Source organism: Scyliorhinus torazame, chromosome 6, assembly GCF_047496885.1.
Source record: "Scyliorhinus torazame isolate Kashiwa2021f chromosome 6, sScyTor2.1, whole genome shotgun sequence".
Classification (NCBI taxonomy): Eukaryota; Metazoa; Chordata; class Chondrichthyes; order Carcharhiniformes; family Scyliorhinidae; genus Scyliorhinus; species Scyliorhinus torazame.
In genome coordinates, this window is record NC_092712.1 from 223,401,629 (window position 1) to 223,428,009 (window position 26,381).

The 26,381-nt window shown below is 45.3% G+C and overlaps 1 protein-coding gene across 1 annotated transcript in view; it reads left to right on the plus strand.

The window, feature by feature from the left end:
* The window catches only part of LOC140425313 (ornithine decarboxylase 1-like), a 239,110-nt gene that overhangs the window by 70,085 nt on the left and 142,644 nt on the right, over positions 1-26,381 (plus strand). Inside the window, exons 5-6 of the mRNA XM_072509467.1 lie at positions 3,466-3,547; positions 21,303-21,386. Coding sequence (XP_072365568.1) covers positions 3,466-3,547; positions 21,303-21,386 — 166 coding nt within the window. The remainder of the gene's footprint in view (positions 1-3,465; positions 3,548-21,302; positions 21,387-26,381) is intronic.

Below are 26,381 nucleotides of genomic sequence, written 5' to 3' on the forward strand. Positions count from 1 at the left end.
CCCAGGCCCTGCTCACCTGGATGCTCACCTCTCTTGCGACCTTCAGTCATGCCTGCTTAGTCTGACTGGCTGGCCTCCTCCCACTCTCTAGAAATAACAAATTTCTCCGGGCTCTCACTCCCTCGAATAGAAACCCCAAGGAAATATTGCTCAATCCTATAGCTGCCCTTCCATGACTGCCTGCAATGTGGCTGCACTGAATGATTGCACACTTGGGCTACCTGCAACCACACTGACAGCAGACAATTGCCCTTTAAATGATCTAACTCCGACATTCCTGATCATGCTTGCCAATTTTAATCTGCTGCCAATTGTGGAGGTGAGCCATCGGTCAAAATAAAGCGGGATTGCACAACGGCCTGTAACTGGTCAGGTTCCAGACTCTTAAGGACAATTAAGCTCTCCAATACTAAGCTGAGGCCCACTTGTTGAAGGGTTCATCAATTGGGTGAAAAGGACTGTGTTCCCAAGGCACAGTCTGCTGCATTTTCAACTGTAGAAATTTCAGCATTTTTGAAAGGTTGCGCGGCAGTCAAGAACATAGAACATAGAGCATAGAACATTACAGTGCAGAACAGGCCCTTCGGCCCTCAATGTTGCGCCGCCCTGTGAAACCACTCCAAAGCCCATCTACACTATTCCCTTATCGTCCATATGTCTATCCAATGACCATTTGAATGCTCTTAGTGTTGGCGAGTCCACTACTGTTGCAGGCAGGGCATTCCACGACCTTACTACTCTCTGAGTAAAGAACCTACCTCTGATATCTGTCTTATATCTATCTCCCCTCAACTTAAAGCTATGTCCCCTCATGCTAGACAGCACCATCCGAGGAAGAAGGCTCTCACTGTCCACCCTATCCAATCCTCTGATCATCTTGTATGCCTCAAATAAGTCACCTCTTAACCTTCTTCTCTCTAACGAAAACAGCCTCAAGTCCCTCAGCCTTTCCTCATAAGATCCTCCCTCCATACCAGGCAACATTCTGGTAAATCTCCTCTGCACCCTTTCCAATGCTTCCACATCCTTCCTATAATGCGGCGGCCAGAATTGCATGCAATACTCCAAATGCAGCTGCACCAGAGTTTTGACCAGCTGCAATATGACATCATGGCTCCAAAATGCAATCCCTCTACCAATAAAAGCTAACACACCGTACGTCTTCTTAACAATCCTCTCAACCGAGTTTAGGAGGAGCTTCTTCACCCAAAGGGTTGTGAATCTCTGGAATTCCTTGCCCAGTGAAGCAGTTGAGGCTCCTTCTTTAAACGTTTTTAAGAAAAAGATAGATACCTTTCTAAAGAATAAAGGGATTCGGGGATATGGTGTACGGGCCGGAGAGTGGAGCTGAGTCCACAAAGATCAGCCATGATCTCATTAAATGGCGGAGCAGGCTCGAGGGGCCAGATGGCCTACTCCTGTTCCTAGTTCTTCGGTTCTTATGTTCTTACCCTGCGGTATATACCTATCTCTTTCCATCACTATAGTAAACGTAATTGAATTGTGGTCACTATCACCAAAGTACTCACCTACCTCCAAATCTAACACCTGTCCTGGTTCATTATCCAGTACCAAATCTAATATGGCCTCGCCTCTCGTTGGCCTATCTACATACTGTGTCAGGAAACCCTCCTGCACACATTGGACAAAAACGGACCCATCTAAAGTACTCGAACTATAGCATTTCCAGTCAATATTTGGGAAGTTAAAGTCCCCCATAACAACTACCCTGTTGCTTTCGCTCCTATCCAAAATCATCTTTGAAATCCTTTCCTCTACATCTCTGGAGCTTTTCGGAGGCCTATAGAAAACCTCTAACAGGGTTCCCTCTCCTTTCCTGTTTTTAACCTCAGCCCATACTACCTCAGTAGACGAGTCCTCATCAAACGTCCTTTCTGCCACCGTAATACTGTCCTTGACTAACAATGCCACCCCTCCCCGTCTTTTACCACCTTCCCTGAGCTTACTGAAATATCTAAACCCCGGCACCTGCAACAACCATTCCTGTCCCTGCTCTATCCATATCTCCGAAATGGCCACAACATCGAAGTCCCAGGTACCAACCCACAACCCACATGTTCACCCACCTTTCATTGATTATCATTGAATTTACAGTGCAGAAGGAGGCCATTCGGCCCATTGAGTCTGCACCGGCTCTTGGAAAGAGCACCCTACCCAAGGTCAACACCTCCACCCAACACTAAGGGCAATTTTGGACACAAAGGGCAATTTATCATGGCCAATCCACCTAACCTGCACATCTTTGGACTGTGGGAGGAAACCGGAGCACCCGGAAGAAACCCATGCATACAGGGGGAGGATGTGCAGACTCCGCACAGACAGTGACCCAAGCCGGAATCGAACCTGGGACCCTGGAGCTGTGAAGCAATTGTGCTATCCACAATGCTACCGTGCTGCACCTTATTCCGGATGCTTCTGGCATTGAAGAAGACACACTTTAAGCCACCTTCCTGCCTGCCGGTACACTCCTGCAACTTTGAAACCTTACTCATGACCTCACTACTCTCAACCTCCTGTATACTGGAGCTACAATTCAGGTTCCCAAGCCCCTACTGAACTAGTTTAAACCCTCCCGAAGAGCATTAGCAAATTTCCCCCCCGGGATATTGGTACCCCTCTGGTCCAGGTGCAGACCATCCCGTTTGTAGAGGTCAAACCGACCCCAGAATGAGCCCCAATTATCCAGAAATCTGAAACCCTCCCTCCTGCATCATCCCTGTAGCCACGTGTTCAATTCCTCTCTCTCCCTATTCCTCGTCTCGCTATCACGTGGCACGGGTAACAACCCAGAGATAATAACTCTGTTTGTCCTAGATCTAGGTTTCCACCCAAGCTCCCTGAATTCCTGCCTTACATCCCCATCCCTTTTCCTACCTATGTCATTGGTACCTATGTGGACCATGACTTGGGGCTGCTCCCCCTCCCCCTTAAGGGGGTGAAAACACAATCCGAGACATCACGCATCTTGGCACCAGGGAGGCAACACACCAACCGCGAATCTCTCTCATTCCCACAGAATCTCCTATCAATCCCCCTAACTATGGTGTCTCCAATGACTAATGCTCTACTCCTCTCCCCCCTTCCCTTCTGAGCAACAGGGACAGACTCTGTGCCAGAGACCTGTACCCCATGGCTTCCTCCTGGTACGTCATCCCCGCCCCAACAGTATCCAAAGCGGTATACTTGTTATTAAGGGGAACGACCACAGGGGATCCCTGTACTAACTGCTTCCTCCCAACCCCTCTCACCGTCACCCATCTATCTTTATTCTTCGGAGTAACTACATCCCTGAAGCTTCTATCTATGACCACCTCTGCCTCCCGAATGATCCGAATCGAAATGATCGAAAGCTGTGAGTTTCAGGCAAATCGTGCCCTGGCATTGATCATGCTTGTAGAAAAAGATACATCAATTCCTGTCTCATCATATCTGTTCTTTTCACAGCTTTCACATTGGATCTGGCTGTACTGAGTTGGAACATTTTACTCGTGCCATAGCCGATGCACGGATTGTCTTTGATATGGGGGTATGTTTTCATTTAAATTTAACTTCAATGCTCAAAGGAGGAAACTTTGACCAGTACATTTATGACAAGAATGAAAGGAGATTGCGTGATATTAGTGATCAACACATTTATTTTAAAATGTGACCATCGTCTTTTTCCATGTGGCCATCAAATTCTTTGGATGGTCTTAACACTCACCCTCCTGTGTCCAATCCCCGAGTTTCACCTCACCTCACCTCCTTGCCCTGAGACCCCCACACTTACACAGTCCTGATCTCCTGGGACCATTTGCAGTCCCAGTTCTGGTCAGAGAAGTTTCAATCTTGGTCTATACAGAGCTATCATCAAATCAGATTAGCACACAGCTCTCGGAGGCAGGACTTCCTCCCGAATGTTGGCCCAAAGTCTCATCCCCAGCTGCTGGCTGCGAAGCGGCTAACGTCAGTGGGAATGTGCTCGCTGCTGATTCCTTCGATGGCAGGAAGGGAAACCCCACCATCTGAAAAATTCTGGCCCTGTTTTGTTAAAACAGCAGGCAAAGAATTTCATATGACCATGTGAAAACATTCATGACAAACTTTTGCACTGCTCAATTTTGACTCTATGTTGACACATACTGTGACCAGTGGTATTATTCTTTTTGGGACATTTTCTGGTTGGCCTTCCCTTTTCAATCATGCCTTTCCAAAAAGATGTGAAGCACTTAGAATGTGATTTATACTGCATTTCAGTGACTTAGAATTGGCATGTCATTGGATGGTTTAAGTGGAATATTAAACAGTTTTGTATTACTACACTTGTTGGTTGCAAATCAACAGTAACTTTATATCAAAGATAAATGCAGTTAATCACACCATAGTAGCTGATCCCAGCCTAGGAATGTGGGAGGATTTTAGCAGCACAAAATGAGGGATCGAATGAAGGTGACCTGAGAGTATTGTAGGACCCCGTATACTATGGTAAAAAGCTGAATGAGTGTGGTGGTGTGCCCCTTTAAGGGACGGGTTCTTGGCCAATCAGGCTGGAGCGCGCAAATCCTGGGGGCTGAATGCGGATTTTCCCAGCCAGTCTAGAGTCGGAGTCATCGGTAGCATCATTCTCATTCTCTGTACATAGTTATATTGGTAATAAATAGTTCTATAGTTACTCTGCTTGGTGAGATTCCTTCCAAGTTATTAAATTTGGCGACGAGGATCAATGGAACGCTTTTCATTATCCACGGAGAATGGCAGAGCAGATCCCGTGTGCACATCGTTGGAAGCAAATCTATTCAGCAGCCAGTGAGTTGTCATAATGCCTCTATTCGAAAACTTGATCCATTCAACCATAATTCGGAGGAATGGATTCAATATATTGAACGCCTGTGATATGTCTTCAAAGCAAACAAAATTGGGGATGGGGCGGGGGGGGGGGGGGGGGGGGGCGGGCGGGGGGGTGCGGGGGGAGAAACCGGGGGTAATATTGTTGACAAGGATCTTGATTTCTCTGGATGTCCCAACACTAAAACCTTCGGAGAACTCCTAGAATTGGTATCACCCAAAACCTTCCGACTATGCAGCGATATTAAATTAAATTCAACGGCAAGAGTCCCCCGGGAGGAGATAGCAATTTGCATGGCGGGGTTGAGGCAAACAGCTGAACATTGTGAATTTGGGTCCAGATTGAGATGTTGAGAGATCAGCTAGTGTGTGGGGTGAATAATACTGCCGTACAGAAGAAACCTTTGGCAGAAATAACCGTAAACAATGCACTGGAAATTGTCCTAGCTATGGGAAGTGCAGAAAAAGGCGCAAAGGAACTTCAAAGTGTGCAAGCTGATGAGGTCCACTAAGTTTGGAGCGGAGCTTCTAATAGCAGTAGCACCAGGGATGTGGGTGCAGAGCCTAACAAACCTAGAAGTACAGAACCAAACAGAGTGCAGAGGTATAGGAGATTCAGTCTACAAACCAAGAACCATGCATAATGCTATCAATGTGGGGGAGCTTACCCCCCAGAAGTGTAGGTTTAGGGAAGCTGAATGTTATGCCTGCAGCACGAAGGGGCATATAAGAAGCAAGTGTAAGGCTAAACAGGAGCTTCCTGACGCTAGAAAAACAATTCCGGCTCCAGTGCACAATGTAGAGAGTAATCAGGAGGAAGATCAGATGTATGCAGGTTAAATAATATTAAGTTGGGCAAAATTGGCTTACATCATGATTGTATTGATGATTAACGGCCGTCCACTCAAAATGGAGACCGTCACAGGAGCCTTCGCCTCAGTAGTGGGAGACATTATCGATACCTACAGACCTACAGGGAGGGGTCCAACCCCTGAAATTTAAGAACTGCAATCAGGCTGGGGAGGCTATACAGATTCTGCAAACTGCCGTATCTGTCAGTTATAGGCAGCACTCGGCCCAACTGCCTTTAATTGTAGTTGAGGGTCGAGGGCCAAGCTTGATGGGACAAGATTGTCTTCAGGGATTAAAATTGAACTGACTCAAAATTTTCAACATTAATAAAGCGCACCTACATGACATTCTCTGAGATATCAGAAGATATTTCAAGAAGTAAGCAAAATATGAGGCTTGAAAGCCACAATTTACGTATTTCCAGAGGCTGCATCAAAATCTTACAGAGCAAGGCCCGTACCCTGTTCCCTGCATGAGACGTTGTAAACTGAACTGAGAAGATTTGGGTATTATCAAGCCTGTGCTGTTCATGGAGCGGTCAGCTCCCATTGTGCCAATATTTAAACCACATAAGGCTATACGAATATGTGGCAACTATACATTAACAGTCAACAAGTGGCAAAATTGGACAGGTATCCTTTACTTAAAACAGAGGACCAAGCAAGCTGGAGGTCTAATTTTACTCTAAGGCAGACATGAGGCATTCATACCAGCAGATGGAACTGGACAAGGCATCCCAGAGAGATTCACCATCAACATTTCATAAGGGCATTTACCAGTACATCAGACAGCCATTTGGGGTACCATCGGCTTGTGCAATTGTTCAACGCACAATGGAGAGCCGATTACAAGATTTAACAAAGACAGTTGTTTACATGGATGATGTGCTAATCATGCGAGCCATAGAGATGAACATCTAACCAAGAGAAGATTTTGAAAAGGTTCCAGGAAGCTGCAGTAAGATTAAGGATAGAGAAATGCACCTTTTAAGGCAAATGAAATAACATTTAGGGTTTAGAGTAGATGCACAAGGGTTGCACCCAGTGGAAGATTAGGCTAGGGTCATTAAAGAAGCACCAGCCCCAAAGAATGTGCTGAAGTTAAAATATTTTCTTTGAATAATAAATTATTAGGGAAAATTTATTCCAAATTTGTCTACCATGTTAGCACCTCTATATGCATTATTTAAAAAATACAGCAGAGGTAGTATTGGAACACACAACAAAATGAAGCCTTCAGGCAAGTGAAGCAAGCCTTTCAGCCACCCTGTCTTTTAGTCCATTTCGACCCTTCCGAAGAAATCATTCTCACTTATGCATCTCCTTCTGGAATTGGATCCATCTTTTCACTTAAAATGGAGAATGGGTTATAAAGGCCCATCAGCTATACTTCAAGGACCCTAACTGATGCAGAAAAGACATACTCACAGATCGGGAAAGAGGGGTTGATGGTCATCTTTGGTATAGACAAATTCCACCAATATGTTTATGGACGGCATTTCACTGTAATTACTGATCACAAACCCCTGCTAGGTTTATTTAGAGAAGAAGCTCCAATAGCGTTGGGCTTTATCGATGGCTGTTTATGAATATACTTTCTGATGTGTTCTGTACTCTGGGATAACACAGGCTGCAACTGGATACAGCTTTGACCAAAAGATACTCCAGACTTTGAGGTTAGTTCAATCTGATTTATTGAACCATTAGCACAGTTCTCTATGAGTTTGACTCTCTGCTAACCTAAGTGTGGTTACTCTGTCTGACTAGGCCAGACTAGCTCTTAGCCACGTGCTGGACGTGTGATACTGTACATACACCCTGACTCACTCTGTAGATGTTCATCAGTGGAAAGAGGCGGAGTGTGAGTGCCTCATGCCTTTTATACTGCGATACCACCCCTCAGTGTCCTGCCTGCTCATTGGTCATGTCCTGTTCTCTGTGTTATTTAGCTGCCTGTCTGTATATCATTATCAGCATGTTTGCATATCATGACACTTTCCAGCACAGACTGGGGCATAAATATCATATGCCGACACCTTGTACAGTCTCCCACTACTGGAAAGTACACCGCCCCCGTTAGTGCCATAAGAAATTGTCCTTGCCTTTAATTTCCTCGACGCACTACTGTGTCATCACAACAGACCAAATACTGGACTCAGAAGATCCAATATTGTCCAGAGTTAAGCATATGGTTCCTCATGTCTGGCATTACCAGGGAATGTCTGAATAACTTAAAAACCTTTCAAATAAGGAAGGACAAACTGAGCTGCGAAGACGGTGTCCTTCTATTGGGAGTGAGGGTGGTCATCGCTACGTCCAGCTTGAAGTTGTTATTTGAGCAACTAACTACACAGGGATGTCCAAAATGAAAATGTTGGCTCGCAGCTACGTTTGGTGGCCCAGTAGACTTAGACATAAGAAAATGATTAAAAACTGCGCCCAATGCCAAGTTACCGGTGTTAAGATAAATCTTTGCCACCCATGGTCAGACTGTCTTAAAAGTGTAGCGCACAAGAAAATCCTGCAAGGAAAAGACATATCAGTAGGATATTTTTAAAAATCTTGTGCCGGAAATGCATGCAGTATTCGGAATAAGGTCAAATGAGCTGACAACACAAATAGAGACAAATTTGGTGGGGATTACTGAAACATGGGTACAGGGGATCAGAACTGGGAGTTGAATGTCCAAGGGTCTGAAGGGAAATACAGGATGGAACAGAAGGTGAAGTTGCTTTATTGGTTAAAGATGACATCAAGGATGTACTAAGAAATGATATTGGCACTAAGGGTCAAAATATTAAATCGGTCTGGGTAGACGGAAAATACAAAGGGAAAAACTCCTTCGGAGGAATAATTTACAGGCCTCCAAGCAATACATCCAAAGTGGGCCATAGTATAAACCCCTTGTAAGAAGTAACGAGGGCTTGTGAAAAGGGTACAATGGTAATCATGGGTGATTTTAATATGCATATTGATTGGAATAATCAAATTGGTACGGGTAGCCTCGAGGGAGATTTCATAGAGTGTATGAGGGATTGTTTCTTAAAGCAATATGTTATGGAGCCAACCAGGGACAAGATTATTTTAGATTTAGTATTATGGGGCAAAGAGCTTTTGATAAATAGTCTTGTCATTAAAGATCTTCTTGGAAGGAGTGATCACAACATGCCAGAATTTCAAATTCAGATGTAGCAACAGAAGACAGAGTGCCAGAACAGAGTTTTAGTGTTGGGAAGAGGTAATTATACAGGCCTGAGGAAAGAGTTCGCCCAAGAGGCTGAGCACAAAAAATTGAAGGTAGGACAGTTGAGGAACGATGGTGGATGTTCAGGGAGATATTAAATACTTCTTAAAGTATGTTCCTGAGAGGACGAGGTATTGTACAAGGGAGAAATACGTTCTATGGCTAAACAAGGAAGGCATAAAAATGAAAACTAGGGCATATCATACTGCAAAAACTAGTGGTAAGCTGGAGGATTGGGAGAACTTTAAGGTTCAGCAAAATGGACTAAAAATAAAATCAAAAGAGCTAAGATGAACTATGAAAGGAAACTAGCAGAAAACATAAACATTGATACCAAAAGCTTCTATAAGTATATAAACGGGAAGAGAATAGCTAAAGTAAATGTTGGCCCTTTAGAGGACAATGCTGATAAGGTAATAACGGGGAGCACTGAATCAATATTTTGTCTCTGTCTTCATAGTAGAAGATAATATGGTGCCAAGGTCCCAGGGTCGATCCCGACCCTGGGTGATTATCCGTGTGGAGTTTGCACATTCTCCCCGTTTTTGTGTGGGTTTCAAACCCACAACCCAAAGATGTGTAGGGTAGGTGGATTGGCCACGCAAAATTGCCCCTAATTGGAAAAATGAATTGGGTACTCTAAAAAAATTTTTTAAATGGTAGGAGATAATAAGCATTTTCCAAAAACGACAGTTAATACGGAGGAACGTGTGCAATAACCGTCACATCAGAGATGGTATTGAATAAACTGAAGGGATTAAGGCAGATAAATCTCCGGGACCTGATAACTTGCTTCCTTGGGTGTTGAGGGAGATGTCAGCGGAGATAGTGGATGCATTTCTTATGCTATTTCAGAATTACCTGGATTCTGAAAGGGTCCCAGTGGTTGGGAATATGCTGATGTGATGCCCCTATTCAAAAGGAAAAGAGGCAAAAAGGAGGAAACTATAGACTGGTTAGCTTGACCTTTGTGGTGGGGAAGTTGCTGAAATCAATAATTAAGGAGGGGACTGAACATTTGAAAATAAAAAACCTTCTTTTGTAAATCCACCATTGTCAGCATGGTTTTATGAAGGGTAATCACGCTTGACAAACTTGCTTGAGTTCTTTGAGGGCGTAACCTGCAAGGTCGATAATGGGGAACCTGTGGATGTGGTATATTTAGACTTCCAGAAGGCATTTGATAAGGTGCCACATAAAAGACTGATCCAGAAGGCGAGATCGCTGGGGATTGGGGGTAGAGGTACTAGATTGGATTGAGGATTAGCTGACTGACAGAAAGCAGAGGGTTGGGATAAGTGGGTCCTTCTCTGGCTGGCGAACAGTAACTAGCGGAGTGTTGCAGGGGTCAGTCCTCGGACCTCAACTATTTACAATCTATATAAATGATCTGCAGGGACAGAGAGTGACCTAGCAAAATTTGTAGATGATACTAAAATAGGTGAGAAAGCAGGCAGTGCAGAGGAGATAAAGTTTTTGCAGACTGATATAGATAAGCTAGGAGATTGGGCCAAACTTTGGCAGATGGAGTTTAATGTAGATGAATGTGAATTATCCATTTTGGCCGAAAAAATAGAAAGACAAATTATGACCTAAATGGAAAGAAGATTCAAGATGCATCTGGGCAGAGGGATCTGGGTGTCTTTGTTCATGAATTGCAGAAAGTTGATTTGCAGGTACAGCATGTAATAAAAAAGGCAAATGGAATGTTAGTATTTATTGCAAAAGGACTGGAGTATAAAAGTAGAGAAGTGTTGTTGCAATTGTATAGGGTGTTGGTGAGTATTGTGTCCAGTTTTGGTTTCCTTATTTGAGGAAGGATGTGGTGGCCTTGGAGGCAGTTCAGTGGAGATTCATCAGATTGATTCTGGGGAGGAAAGGGATGACATATGACGAGGGATTAAACTGTTGTGCCTAAACCACAGTGTGTCTTTAACCAGTATGTAATGGACAAATGACCGCAAGTTGTTTTGTACAATAAAACACTTTTATTCACTATCTCACAATCGTTAACATTAATCAATCACACACACATCCAAGTTGAACTCTCAGCTATTACACACAAGAAAGACCTCAACTTAACTTCCAGTGACTGGCAAGTACCGGGCAGATATGGCCTTGTCTGGGATCCGTGGTCAGGCAGCATTGCAAGTCTGTTGCTGGTCGTCTTTGTCCTTGGCTCTGGTCCTTCTGTCGATGGCGTAGATGGTCTTTCTCTTGGCTGGTGAAGGATCACCATTGTTGGTGGCTGTTAAAAGATGCAGTCGAGGGAGCGGGTTGTGGGCTGCGCATCCCCATGAGTTTTTGCGCCCTTTTGGGCAGTCCCAGATGAATGCCCAATCAATCGATCAGGGCTCCATCACCCTGATCGATAATGTCCAATTACAATCTGCTACCTTGATGGTGGGGTGGGTCCCTACTGGCCATGGCCTCTGGTGTCCGAGACACGTAGGCCTTCCCAAATAAGGAAAACAGACGCCACCATGTCTGCCACTTTATGTTGATTTCCATGTTAACCCATTGTCCCGGGACGCCTTTCAACGGTCTTTTTCCTGGGCTGTTAGAAAGGTTTGAGAGCTGCAGCTTTTTTGTTTATTTGCAAGCTGCAACCTGTCTGTCCCTGAACTTGGCCGCTTTCCCCAGCGTCCTTTGCCAGAAGCCATTTTAGGTGGCCATATATCCCTCCTCTTGATCCTGACCGCGAATCGTGGTGGATCACAGACTCAGGACCAATACCTGCCCAGCATCTCCAGTCACTTGTCGGTCAAGTAAGGCCCTAACACTAAACTCAGTTACACATTACAGATTATATACAAGTAAAATGATAATAGGAAAAATGACATACAGAAGAATCAGCACAATTATATAAAATTAAAAATGCCCTTACGAACGACAAAGGTAAAATGAAAATACAGTCCTTACAAATAGAAAGGCAAAACAAAAACCTTACACATTACTTAGATGTAAAACGAAACTAATACAGCAGTACAAAATTCCAAGAAGTACAGTGATTCTCGTTACTAGTGCAAAGCAAGTACAAGTCCCGGGGGGGGGGGGGGGGGTCCTCTAATTTGGTTCGAGGGGGGCCCGTGTCGCAAACCTGGGTTCCAAGTCTTAAGGTCTGGTTATTTTAACTTTCCACCTGCAGAATTGGATTGTGAGGGTGATGAGGTACACTAGTGTGAACAGGATCAGGATTACAAACAGGTGTGAGAGGGGTGTATCTGAATGTTTGAGCTTCAGACCCAGAAACCATCCCACCCACCAAGTGTTGGCTTTAATTTCTACGATTTGTCTTTTCACATCCTGAGTTTGCTGGATCACATTGGTGAAAGTTTTGTGTGCTGTAGCCAATTTTTGCCGAATTTGGTGTAATTCCTCAGGCAGGGTGTGGTGTTCTTTGTGTTGCTTATTTAAGGATGGTTGGTGAAGTGTCTATAAAGACCACAGTGTAGCTTTTACTTAAACAAAGCTATGATTTTGTTTACACTACTAAACTGGGATTCAACACATAGTCCTTAAGAATGCAGAACTGATCAATAACATTTAACGCCACTGATCTACTGCCAATCTCACTACTGGTAGAAACTATAATCTAACCTTGCTCACACTCTCTGCTCTTATGACCTTCAATAGCTATCTCCTGCATACACTCCTCCCCTAAGGTCTAGCATCTTTATATGGTTGGTTCTGTAGCTCCCTCTAGTGGCTACTCATGACACTACATTAACCCTTGTGTTGCTGATATTTATGGGAATACCCCCTTCTTTGTAAAATAAAATTATTATAACATTGGTTGTGATATTTTCTTTAACCCTGACCTTACAGGTGCAATTCTGACTAACAGCCAGTAACTATCACTAACTTATTATCATACAATACAGTAATTTGTAATGACTATTACACTATTACATCACTTAGATGAGTATAGGTTCATTATACAGTCACAAGTTCAGTCTCTCTAGAGGTTGTCTTCTCGTAGAGTGTCTCAGTGGAATGTTCAAGGTGTTGGATTGCTCTGCCACATCTTCTAGCTGTGTCTGCGCTAAGTACGGATCTGGAAAGCCAATGTCCTTGAATTTGTCATCACATAGTACAACATTTGCATATTGAGTTTGCACCTTGTGCTTGACACACAGCAATGCTCATCTGTTTCTCCTGAACAGCGATCCCTATTCTGTTTGTACTAAGTAGGACCTAGGTGCTACCTGTTTCAGAACCTTTGCAACATTTTGCCAGCCACCTTCTGGGTTCTGAATTCTCACAAAGTCACCTTCTTGATGTTCCGCCAGAGGTTTGGTATGTCGATTGTAGACCACTTGTTGATTCTTTTTTGTTGTCGTGATTCTTTCACGTGTCTTCTTATTATCAGTTTTGGGACTGATGATCTCTGGTAAAGTGGTTCTTAGTCTTCTCCCCATCAACATTTGAGTAGGTGAGTGACCCATTGATAACAGTGTTGTCCGGTAAGCTAACAACGCTAATGACACGCTTTGACCATCTTCACTCGCTTTGCGGAATAACTTCTTAATTATCCCTACACCTCTCTCTGCTTTCCCATTAGACTGAGGATAACATGGGCTGGACGTTACATGGTTGAAATTATATTGCTCTGCAAACTGTGTCCACTTTGAACTTGAGAAACACGGGACCATTGTCAGAGACAACATTAAGCGGAATACCATAGCGTACAAAAATCGATTTTGTTGCCTTTATCACTGATCTGGCCGTTGAATCTTTCAGCATCAACAGCTCTGGAAAGTTGGAGTAATAGTCAATGAATATCAAGTAGTCATGACCCTGGGAATAGAATAAATCCACTTTGCTCCATGGACAGGTAACGATTTTCATCTGTTGCGTGGTTTCTTTGCTCTGTGCTGTCTGATGCATTTGACAAATTGGACATGCTTGAACATATTTGTCGATATCTCTGTTTATTCCCGGCCAATACACCGACTGTCTGGCTCACCTACAATACTTTTCGATGCCTTGATGTCCCTCGTGAATCTGCTGCAGAATCCCTAAATGTACCACTATCCTGCCTCCCTTGAGCAGGGCATCATCAATTGTAGTAAGATCATCTCTTATATCTCGAAAGAGTGATTTGCATCCAGAAGGCCATCCTTCTCTGATGTATTGTTTCACCTTCTGGAGCATCAGGTCCTTTTCAGTTTCGGCTTTTATGGTCTGTAGTTTGCGGTCAGATACTGGTAGAATCTTGGAAATTAAGTGAGCTTGAGGTTCCACTCTTCAGACTACCTCGAGTTCTAATGTTTCAGGGTAGCTTTGGAGAGGTCATTCACAACATCTAAGTCTTCCCTGGACTCTTCATCTTGGTCATCTGAAGTACTGGTTGAGTGAATCCTTTCAACTAGCTGCAATCTTTCACAAGCATCAACTCCAATCAATGATGATTTCTCATCGTCTATCACCTCAAAGTCGATGGGTAACTCTTATTTTCCCATTCTTCACAACGAGACAGCATGACCCTGAGTTGCTATCGTGTTACCATTGTAGTCTGTGAGCCTACAGGCAGACTATTTTATTAGAGGCTTTCCAATTGTTTGCTTAAAAGATCGGTATGTGATAATATTTGTGTGCGCTCCTGTATCAGTCTTAAATGGGATCAATTCTCCATTTATTTCTAATGTGACTGGCCACTCCTTTATTATCTTTGAGAGTGCTTTTACTGGTCATTCTTCTCGATCCAGTAAATCAATCCTAGTGATAGCTTCTATCATGAAGGTATCCGAAAGTGAATATGGTGAGCAATCCTCTCTTTCCTCTATGATTTTGGATTTTTTTCTCAGCACTCTGCACACTTTGGATCCATCTGCAATCGCTATAGGACTGTTTAAATTTGGTTACTGAAACACTTGCTGATAAACGACACTGTGCTGCGAAGTGGTTCAGTTTGCCACAATTGGAACAATGTTTCCCTCTCGCCGGACAATTGTTTTGGCTGTGGGCGTGTCCACAGCGTGTGTACGTCACCACGCTTGTGATGTCACATTCAAAATGGCCACCAGCCGTTGTATGCAGTTTTCTTTGCTGCGACACAGCATTAGTGACGACAGCCACGTTTATCGATTTTGAGCTCTTTTCCTTAGCCGCGAATTTGGCATATTCGCTCGATGCCTATTCGCTGGCCTTACACATATTTATAGCGTCTTCAATCGACACCATCGGTCTTCTTAATCTTTTCTCGTGCACCCGTTCATTGTTTATTCCGAACACAACTTTATCTCGCAGCTTATACTCGGAGGCTGAGGAAAAATTACCAGACCGCGCTCGCAGCTTTAGCGACGTGATGACTGAATGGACAGATTCTCTTCTGAACTGCAGCCATTTGTTTAACATGTAGCGCTCATATAATTTTTTCATGATTGGTAATCTCTGTAGCACCATGCTGTATTTATTTTATCCTCACCTGTACTGAATTGGAAGCCCTTGGATCATTCCTAAGGCTTTCCCTGGAGTCCCCCTGCAGTCATTGTTGAACCAAACCTTAATCAGTTGTCTCATTTGGAGCCAAATAATTTTGGGTGTTTGCTCCCTATAAATAAGTGCTCCATCTGTTCGTCATTAACCAAGATGGAACTTGTTCCCTATGGACCTGGTCTAAATTTTCCCTTAGCTGCTCGACCATCCATTGCCCATACATGCTACGGAGAGTTTGGTTTTGTTGTTGGTTATTGTCCTCTAACTTCTCTTTTATAACTTGGTTAATGGTCCCAGCGTGTTCATCTAACACAGCTACCATGTGGCTGTCAGCTGCATTCTCAGTCACTTCTCCTTCAGCATCTTGCTGGATGTCCTTATTAATGGAATTTAGGGTCTGTTGAACCTGGCGGGTCAGGAGTCTGAGTTTGTTATCCAGATTAGCCAAATCGAGGGAGTTGATCATTGATACTCCTGCCCCATAAACTGTGGCTGCATTGTTTACCAATCCCCTCTGTACCCTGTCCTGTCTCTCGTCTCCTATCTTGCACCCTAGCAGCCTACAGGTCAAATGGAGGTATAGTTGTTTAAATTGGGGAGAGCACCATTCCGGTAGTTGGGTCCCAGCTATATCTACCACCACAGGTACCAATTTGTGGTGGATGTTGTCATACAGGATTTTCCCTGTGTGTTTTAATACTAATGGGGTTGGCTTTGGTCCTGTTCTGATCTCATATAGGGCCAAGTTGCCCTCTATGAGTGTCCCGGGGCCAAGTTCGAATCCTTTCTCAGGGCTATTACCTAGACATCCAATTTCGGGACACCCGTTGCTTGAAACTCCCCACCAAAACCCTTTTACTGTGACACTCACATAGAACCCATCTGAGGCCCCATTGGGCTTTTTGTATATGACCCTCTGATTATTGCACCCGAACATAGTACTTTTATTGGGGAGTATCCAAAGCATACCATCCTCACATTCCCCTACGCTAGGTGGAGCGAACCATAGATACCCTGGGTAAAGAAGGTTGGTATTGTCCTGAGGTTTGAATCCAATGATTCCAATGGATAATTCCAGGATTCATCCTGTGTTGTTGTCCGTTGGTGTCCTGAAGCGATCAAGCATAGTTTTGGTTGTTATCGTATGCTTAATGTCTGCATTTTATAGTGTCACTTTGCGTGACCCCCCCTTTCTTTTAGTTTTTTTTTCCAAGAAACAAACACAGCCTTATGACGGCTGAGGCTTGGAGAGGTCGGAAACTTGTTTTCGAACACATCCATCGTTTCACGACCGTACAATGGTTGAGGTTTTCTTAACTGACCGAATATCAGAGTGGCCTGTTTTATTAGGTTTGTCCCAGGAGCACAAAGGTTCACTGAAGGGGCTGAATTTTGGGGCAGCCCGATCACGTGTAGCAGCAACCACCGAAAGGTCATAAGTGTAAATAGCATGTAGGATCAGTCAAAAATTACTCCAAAAAAAGAGAAGAAAGAGAAAGTGAAATGGAATGAGTTGGGTTATGGGAAAATACATTCTGCATCCCACAACCAAACTGTGGGGTGTGAGGCATCGGTGGAGTAGGTTGAGTCCTGCCCAAGTATACGTGAGGGTTAAGTTTGGTGTTAAGTAGCTATTCCAGATAATGGTTACCGGACGGAACAGGGAGGAGAACTGCTTGTGAGGTAGAAAGTAGTCTGTAATACAGTTGCTGGGAACAGGTGTCCCAGTGGTTGCTGTGAGGAGTGGATGTTCTCAGGGTAGGGCGAGGAAAATGCCGTGATCCCAGCCTGAGTGTATGAAGAGATTCAGAATTACTCTGACGAGTGAAAGTCCACAGTGTAGCTCGGGTTGTACAGCGAGATCATGACTTGCTGCCCAACTGCATATTCAAATGGATGGACCTTTTTGTCGAAGTAGGCTTTACTTTGCTTCTTCCTAGCGCCAAGTCGGACAGCAGCAGCCAGTTGGGCTGCTTTCATGTTTTCCTGATCTGTTGCACAGCTTTTTTATGTGTGAGGACTGTGATAGTGGGGTCGGCTAGATCAAGTCCCAACAGATATTTTACATCCTTCATCGGTCTGCCTGTCATGACTGTGCGGGGGGTGATGCCAGTGGAGCTAGAAATGGTGTTTCGAATTATCATTAGGGCATAGGGAAGTATTGTGTCCCAGGTTGTCGTTATTCTGCTGAAGAGTTTTCCTAATAATGGATTTGAGGGTTCGGTTCAACCTTTCAACAATGCCGCTCGACTGGGGGTGATATGCCATGTGGAAATTCTGTGTTATCCCGAACATGGACATTACATTCTGTATGACTCGTCGAGTAAAGTCTGTCCCTTGATCAGACTTATGCTGCGGGGAAGACCCCAACATGCAAAGATTTACCTAGTCAGAATCTTGGCTGTTGCTTTAGCTGTGTTGATGCGGGTAGGGAATGTCTTGACCCGTTTAGTAAATGTGTCAATAAAGACCAGGACATACTTAAAGCCATTTCTGCATGCTGGGAGCGAACCAATGTAATCCCCTGGAGATTTGTCCAGGGGCCTTCCACAAGACGGGTGTGTCCCAATTGTCCCTTCCCGGCATATCTACACAGGTTGTTCTGTGCACAAATAAGGCAATTTTTAATGTAATGTGTTACATTGCCTCGTAATTAAGACCACCAAAATAGTGTTTTGAGGTGTTCCTTGGTGGTGTCTATGGACTGGTGTCCCTGTCCATAGTGGAATTGATAAATTAACTGGGTGGGGACCATGTAATTCCCATCTTTCAGAATCAATCTGTCCTTTATGGTCAGTTTGTCCCCTCCATTTGAGGGATTCGTCCGTGCGTTGGCTCTGAGCTAAGTCACCTCTGTTTGTCTGGGAGATGGTCACTGCGCTTATCGGTTCACCTCCGGTGGTTGCCAGAAGTGTCCGTTACGGGCCCCGGCATTAGCTAAGGCGTCGGCCTTGCAGTTGCCGGGTGGGGGAGGTCTGGTGATGGCTCTTTACTTTGATAATGCTGGCCAGAGGCTTCTTTGATTATGTAATGGGGCTGACGGTAGGGGTTTGCTGTCTGCTGACAAAACCGTGTGCTTGCCATACGGGAAGGAACTCTGCCAAGCTATTACATACGTACATACTGTCTGAGTGGATGTCAGCGGGCATTGGAATGAGTCGGGGTGGGTGACCATGTAGGCTATTGCTGCGAGTTCAGCGGCCTGGGCTCCCAAGTGTCCGGGTAGTTTGAGGGATACCACTTGTAGTGGGCATCTCTGCGCGTCCTCCATATAAATGCCACAACCGGTTATCCTGCTGCCATCCTCAATCTTGGAGGAGCCATCTACATCAATTTTAAATGTCTCCGCCGTGTGCTGGGTGAGTGCCTTTCTGCTATCTGCTCGTGGTTGCAATGGTTTGGGAATGAAGGATCTTGTGGGGTGTTTGGTCGCTATTGCCTGGCACTCGTGTGGGGTTCCCCATAATCTAAGTTGTCTGCTGGGAACATAGGGACTTTAGTGCGTTTCACTGAAATGTCCCTACCCTCAGTAATAATGTCCAGCGTGCAGCACTGACCTGGCTAACTGAACTGTCTTTGAGGCACCCATCAATGAGTAGTTGGGTCAAGGTGTGTTCCGTAAGGATAGTGACTGGGTTGAGGAAGGTTATATATGCGAAATACTGGGCAGCCCAAAAGACTGTGAGGAGGTGTCGTTCACATCCAGAAAAGCCTTGCTCTACAGGGTCTAATGTTCGGGAGTCGTATGCTACAGGGCCTAATCTGTCTTGCCGTTCTTGTAGGAGTATGGCTGAAATTGTGTGCTCGGTGGCTGCATCGGGCAAGTCAGGGTCAGGAACCAGTAGGGCTGGAGCTGTGGCAAGGGTTTGTTTTAATTCGGTTACTGCAGTTGTGTGTTGCGGGGACCAATTCCACGGGGTGTTTTTCTTTCAGAGTTCCGATAGCGGGGCAGCTTTGGTGGCAAACCCATCGATATGATTCCGATAATATCCTGCCAGGCTTAGAAATGATCCGAGCTGCAGCTTTTTTGTTTATTTGCAAGCTGCAGCCTGTCTGTCCCTGAATTTGGCCACTTTTCCCTGCATCCTTTGCCAGATGCCATTTTAGGTGGCCACAAAACTCGCTGGAGTTTAGAAGGATGAGAGGGGATCTGATCGAGGTGTATAAAATAGTAAATGGAATTGATAGAGTAAACCAAATATTCCTCCTTGTGGGGCAAATTAGACTGAGAGATCACAGATATAGGTTAAGAGGTGGTAGATTTCGAACTGAGATGAGGAGGAACTACTTCTCGCCGAGGGTGGTGAACTTGTGGAACTCACTGCCCCATAGTGCGGTGGAATCTCAGTTGTTAAATGATTTCAAGAAGGAGATAGAGATATTTCTGATGTTTAAAAAATGGTTTAAAGGAATATGGGGAACAGGTGGATTTGAGACCAAGAAGAGGTCAGCCAAGATTTGTTTGAATTGCAGAGCAGGCTCCAAGGGCTGAAATTCCCACTTCTGCTCCTAATTCCTGTGTTCCAATGGTTGCTGGAGATGTTGGTTTCGGAAAATGGGACCACATTTACCAGCGAGGTGTTCCAGCATTTCATGTTGTGAAATGGCATTAAGCATTTGCGCACCATGCCATAACACCCATCCTTGATTGGACTGGTGGAGAGGGCAGAGCAAAACGTTTAAAGCAGACATGAAAATACAACCACCAGCATCCCTGCAGACCGTATTAGCACATTTTCCACACGACCACCGGGCTAAGCCTTGCCGAGTTGTTGATGGGTAGGCGCACTCGGACCAATTTGGACCCGGTGTTTCCAAGTTTGGTGGGAAGGGTGGAGGCAAAGTAGAGTGTGCAAAAGAAACCGAAAAATTTGGCAACAACTGAGAGAACATTTGCGGTGGACGACTTGCTCAGGGTAAAGAATTTTGGTGGTTGTCCGAATTGGATATCTGGAACAGTCGTGGCGAGAACAGGTGCAGTGTCATACAAAATGGACGTCCAAGGTAAAAGGGTGAAGAAACACCTGGACCATTTGAGAGGACGAGAATCACACACAGAACCTGTGGGGATGTCTGCCCCTAGTATGTCTGTCAGTAATACTGCTACAGATTAAAGGAATGCTTCAGCAAACTACCGCGAAGACGAGTCGAGTTCCAGTGGGAACTGGAGAAGTTATATGCACTGACGCACGTTCGCAAGTCCAAAATCAATTCATTGAGATTCAAACTCAAGTTACATCTACTGCTGGAGCACCTGCTAGTGAATTACGACACTCCCAAAGGATCAGGACGTCCCCAGACTGATTTAGACAGTGTTGAGATTCTTTTATTAAATATTGTAAATATTTAAATTTTATTCAAATGTGTTAATTAGGAGCCTAATTAGGAACCTAAAGGATGTGATAGCATGCCCCTTTAAGGGGGGTGGATGCTCAGATGGTCATGTGACTTGTTCAGCCAATCGGGTTGGAGTGCGTGAATGCTGGGGCTGAATGTTGGTTTTCTTAGCCAGTCGAGAAACTGGAGTCAAAATCATCGGTAACATCGTTATCATAGAATTTACATCGAGTCTGCACCGGCTCTTGGAAAGAGCACCCTATCTAAGCCCACACCCCCAACCTATCCCAGTAAGCACACTCAACTCAACCTTTTTGGACACTAAGGGTAATTTAGCATGGCCAATCCACCTAAGCTGCACATTTTTGGACTGTGGGAGGAAACCGGAGCACCCGGAGGAAACCCACGCAGACACAGGGAGAAAGTGAAAAGTCTGCACAGACAGTGACCGAATGGACCCGGGTGGGCGCTCTTCCGGAGGGTTTGTGCAGACTCGATGGGTCAAATTAAAACGAAGAACCACACTACAGCTGGTGATGCTAGACCATTATGCCAAAATAGATTTATTTTCCCTATATTTACAGATTCACCTCGGATTTCATATGGGTGTACTTGACATTGGAGGTGGTTTTCCCGGCTCTAGAAATGAAAAAGTTATCTTTGAAGAGGTAAAGTGAAAGGAATTAAAATCACCATTAAGGATGCATTAATATTGTTTTATTAACATTTGGAATTCAATGTATGTGAACACATAGGGAAAATTTGGTGCAACACAAACAAGTAAAAGAACTATGCAAACTACTATTGTGCATCTGATGATACCTGACCTGTTGAGTATTTCCAACGTTTTTACTTTGAATTCAGGTCCCAGCGTCTGCAGTATTTTGCCTCAGTAAACCATTTTGCTTGATGGGTCACATTAAGTGAGGGTACCTGGTTGCTACTACACAGACCACCCAGCATCAACAAAGGCATTGGATTCGGACACGACAAAAGCACACCCAGCCCAGTTGATCCTCTGAAGTCCCCCTTGCCAAAACAAATATAAAATACCACTGATGCCGAAAAACTGAAATAAAAGCAAAAACTGCTGGAAATACTCAGTTCGTCTGGCAGCATAGGCAGAGGGCAAAACAGAGTTATTGTGTCAGGTCAATGACTTTTCTTATTTGACCTGAAAAGTAATTTTGTTTATCTGTCCACACACACTGCCTCTCCTGCTTGTGTAATGATCACTCCTCACTATTATCTGGGGTTCTGTGCTAAAATAGGGAATGCCATCCCACAGACCCATCAAGCAACAGCTTGACAGTTATGCTCACAGAATCCTACGTTTCACCGACGTTCCAACCTCCTCCATCGGCGTCACCAGAGCTAACAGCACAATGGTAAACAGTCGAGAAGCTGCAGTGCTGGAAGCACTCAATATTGTCTTTGGACCTGATGAAATCTCATGGCATCAGGTCAAATTTGGGCAAGAAAATCTCCTACAAATTGCACCTACTACTCTCCCTCAACTGATGATTCACTGTCCCTCCATGTTTAACATCATTTAGAAGAGGTGCTGAGGGTACCAAGGGTACAGAATGTAGGGACAGAATGTACTTTGAGTGGTGTCTTCAATGTCCCATAGTCAAGAGTGATTGGTTTGCACCACTACTGACTGAGCTGGTACAGTTCAGAAGGACATATCTTCTAGGCTGGGCCTGCGATAGGTGGCAAGAGGACTAACATGAAGAAAACACCCTCCTTGATCCTGACCTCACTGGTCTATCTGAAGCTGCTACATCTAGGGGCACCACGGTAGCCTTGTGGATAGCACAATTGCTTCACAGCTCCAGGGTCCCAGGTTCGATTCCGGCTTGGGTCACTGTCTGTGCGGAGTCTGCACATCCTCCCCGTGTGTGCGTGGGTTTCCTCTGGGTGCTCCGGTTTCCTCCCACAGTCCAAAGATGTGCAGGTTAGGTGGATTGGCCATGATAAATTGCCCTTAGTGTCCAAAATTGCCCTTAGTGTTGGGTGGGGTTACTGGGTTATGGGGATAGGGTGGCGGTGTTGACCTTGGGTAGGGTGCTCTTTCCAAGAGCCGGTGCAGACTCGATGGGCCGAATGGCCTCCTTCTGCACTGTAAATTCTATGATAATCTATGATAATCTGTCCATGGAAGTATTGGTAGCAATCATGTTTTATTGCAATTGTGTAGGGTACCTGTGAGGCCACACCAAGTATTGTGTGCAGTTTTGGTGTCCTTATCTGAGGAAGGATGTTCTTGCTATGGAGACAGTGCAGCAAAGGTTTACCCGGCTGATTCCAGGATGGGGGGACTGTCATATGAGGAGAGATTGACTAGGTTGGGATTGTTCTCGCTAGAGTTCAGAAGAATGAGGGGGGATCTCAAAGAGACTTATAAAATTTTAACGGTTAGGATTATATTAATTGGAATTTAGAAGAGTGAGGGGGAGGGACCTCAGAAACTCATAAAAATCTAACAGTATTAGACCGGGTACATTCAGAAAGAACGTTCCCGATGGTGGGGGAATCCAGAATGAGGGGTCATAGTTTGATGATAAGGGGTAAACCTTTTGGACTGAGGTGTGGAGAAATTTCTTCACCCAGAGAGTGGTGAATCTGTGGAATTCACTCCCACTAAAAGTAGTTGAAGCGAAAACATTGTCTAATTTCAAGAAGGAATTAGATATTGCTCTTGGGGCTAAAGGAATCAAGTGATATCAGGGGGAGGAAGGGTCAGAATATTGAACTTGATGATCAGCCATGATCATAATGAATGGTGGAGCAGGCTCGAAGGCGCAAATGGCCTCCTCCTGCTTCTATTTTCTATGTATGTTTGTATGTATATGAACGACATGTTCTGCCCAATGGAGCTAGTTTGAGTAATGACACTTTGTGTTGTATGTTTTGACTGGAAATACTCATATTGGATTATGTAACATGAGCATGCTAAAGACAACTAACTGATAATTCTCCCTACAGATGCGGCCAGACCTGAGATTTAGCAGCATTTTCTCCTTTGGTAACTGATTATTCTGTTGTTTCAACTGATAACTGCGTTTAAGTAACTAAAGAAAGTAGAACAGGATGGTTTAACAGTAGGCAGAAACTATACCTACTTCAGCAAAGATAAATCAATATTGTAAACCTACAATCGCGCTCTGTCGTTCATTCTGGTATTGTTTGTGACATGGAAAGTCTGTCCAATGATTGCTCATCTGACCACAGCATGTTAAATGTCAGAGAACAGATTCAAGAAATGTGCAAAACATGAAATATGAATTTCTAGGAAGGGCGGCACCTTACCAAAGTGTCAGTTCTGATGTGAAAACCGGTGCAAATGCTGCCGGTACTGTCTGCAGGAACTATTGTGGAATATTGAGCCTCCTTAATGATTTTTTTTCACCGAGTGAATCATGCCGTGTTCATGGCAGCCTCTTGCTGATTTGCTCGCCCAGGCACCTTAATTTTTGCAATCAGTGGTGAGCTCCATATAAACGGCTCCCCAGCATTGTTCCGGGTCCATTCGAGGAAATGGCTGCCAGGAAGCCTGCACCGCATTTCATAGAGGGAGCCCTGACCAGATTGTTGGATGGTGTGCAGCAGGTGATGATGTGTTAGGCAGGTAGGTTCGATGTGGACTGCACTTGATGCAGGGATGCTAGAAACAGACGTCTAACACAGGAGAAGATCCAACACTGTTTTATTCAACGATAGAACTGATATACATATTCAGCTGTGGTTCGACATTATACTGAACTGACTGGAGACCTTGTAGTAGCCTGACCAGACTTACTAGCTACCGCATGGTGTTTGCACTTGCTAACTCGTGGACTCTGACTGTCTCAGTGGCTGGGTCCCGAGAGAGCGGGAAACCTAGTGCCCTCTGGCTTTATAGTGGTAGTGTCCTGTCTGGTGATTGGCTGCACTGTGTTGTGTGCTTACTGGTCATCCTGTGTGTCAATCACTGCCTGTCTGCATCTCATTATAGACATGAGTGGATATTATGACAGGTGAGGGATGCCCTCTATCCATGGTCGCGCAGACAACCGTCCAGCAAGGTGACCACTCCCACCTGGGAGGCAGTGGTAGCCCTCGTCAGTGCCAGCCCACTAGAGGACAGGGCCGCAGCACCTCAAAAAGATGAATAATCTTCTTTGCACAGCCAGAGTAAATTTGCCACCTCCAGTCTCTCACTGCATCCCCTCACACCCCCTCACATCTCCAAGGTGATCTTTAAGCCAGCCACTTCACGGGTTGCCAACACTTGTCACAAGACCCTCTTTACTTCCCCCCCCCACCCCCCCCCCCCCAGCCCCCCCCCCCCAATCTCCATGGTCTCCCCCAATATCTACTCTGTTCCTCACATCCCTTTCAAACCCAAGTGCCGTGCATACCACACCTCATCACCATCTGAACTGGCAGGACTCCCGCTTACATTTTCCACAGCTGTCTCATTGCAGGACAAACTCGAGCATAACAGATGTGAGCGGGCACTGCCACGCAGAGTCATGCGTGAGCTCAGATGCCTCACCCCCTCAGAGGATGGAGCCCTTGAGCTGGTCGGGGAGGAGCAAGACCGTGTCTCTGCAGAGGTCAAAGTGTGAGCTGCAGACAAAAGTGAGAACCCTCAGGACACACACTCAATCTTCAAGGCCTCATGTGATTAAACACTGTCTCATCATTTATTCCCTGTGATGCACTAATATTTCTCCCTTCTCTTGCGGGGTAATCAGTCAACCAGCCAGGACCATCCTGTACCCCTTTTGTGACCACGGACACAAGCTGCTCTGACGGAGACACCTCGGACATCGCCTTAGCAGAGGCGTCACATGTGTCATCAACACCCTCCACCAGAGCAAATACTCGCACCTCAGTGGAATTAAGTACTGGACAGGCTTCTAGGTCACTCACTAGTGAACACCTCACAACTGAAGATCCACTCCAGGTTGAAGCAGGGACGTCCCGGGAACTGGCACTCGGAGGGAGGACGGAGCCCAGGATGCTGCTGAGACCCTGGCTGAAGATGTGCCCCTGGGTTCAGTCATCCCAGAGCTGCTGGAACTGCAAAGGCAGAGTCAGCAGGAAGGGATGACAGAGTCACTCCTCTGAGGCAAACTGGAGGAGTCCCATCACCTTCTGTCCGAGGAAATGGTGCCGTCACTCCTATGCAATGTGGTCAACGCTGAGGGTGGCGTCCATAGTGACGACTTTGGCGCAGGACATGCACTCCATGGCGGGGTTGTCCACTTCACAGCTCAGCTCAAGACCTCCGTGACTGAGGCCATGAGCTCCATTTTTCAGGGCATCAACTGCATGGTGCATGCAGGCGTGGAAATCCACGTGTGCATGCACCAGAGGATGGGGGAGCTTCTGGATCTCACTCCAGCTGTCTCTCTACCCCATGGAGGGGCAAGCGGGCCCACGTACACCCGAAGGGAAGAGGATCGGCAGGAACGCAGCTTGGAACCCTCCACCCAGGGGAATCTGAGGGTTTCCAGACCATCTGATACTCCTCCCTGCAAGCAACACACCTCCGGCCCAGCACACTGAGGAGGGCAGCAGTGCAACACCCGTGATGCCCCAAGGTAGGCCTGGGCCCTCAAGGTCCAGGTACCCTAGTGGATGCCTGCCAAGATCATCTCAGGCAACAG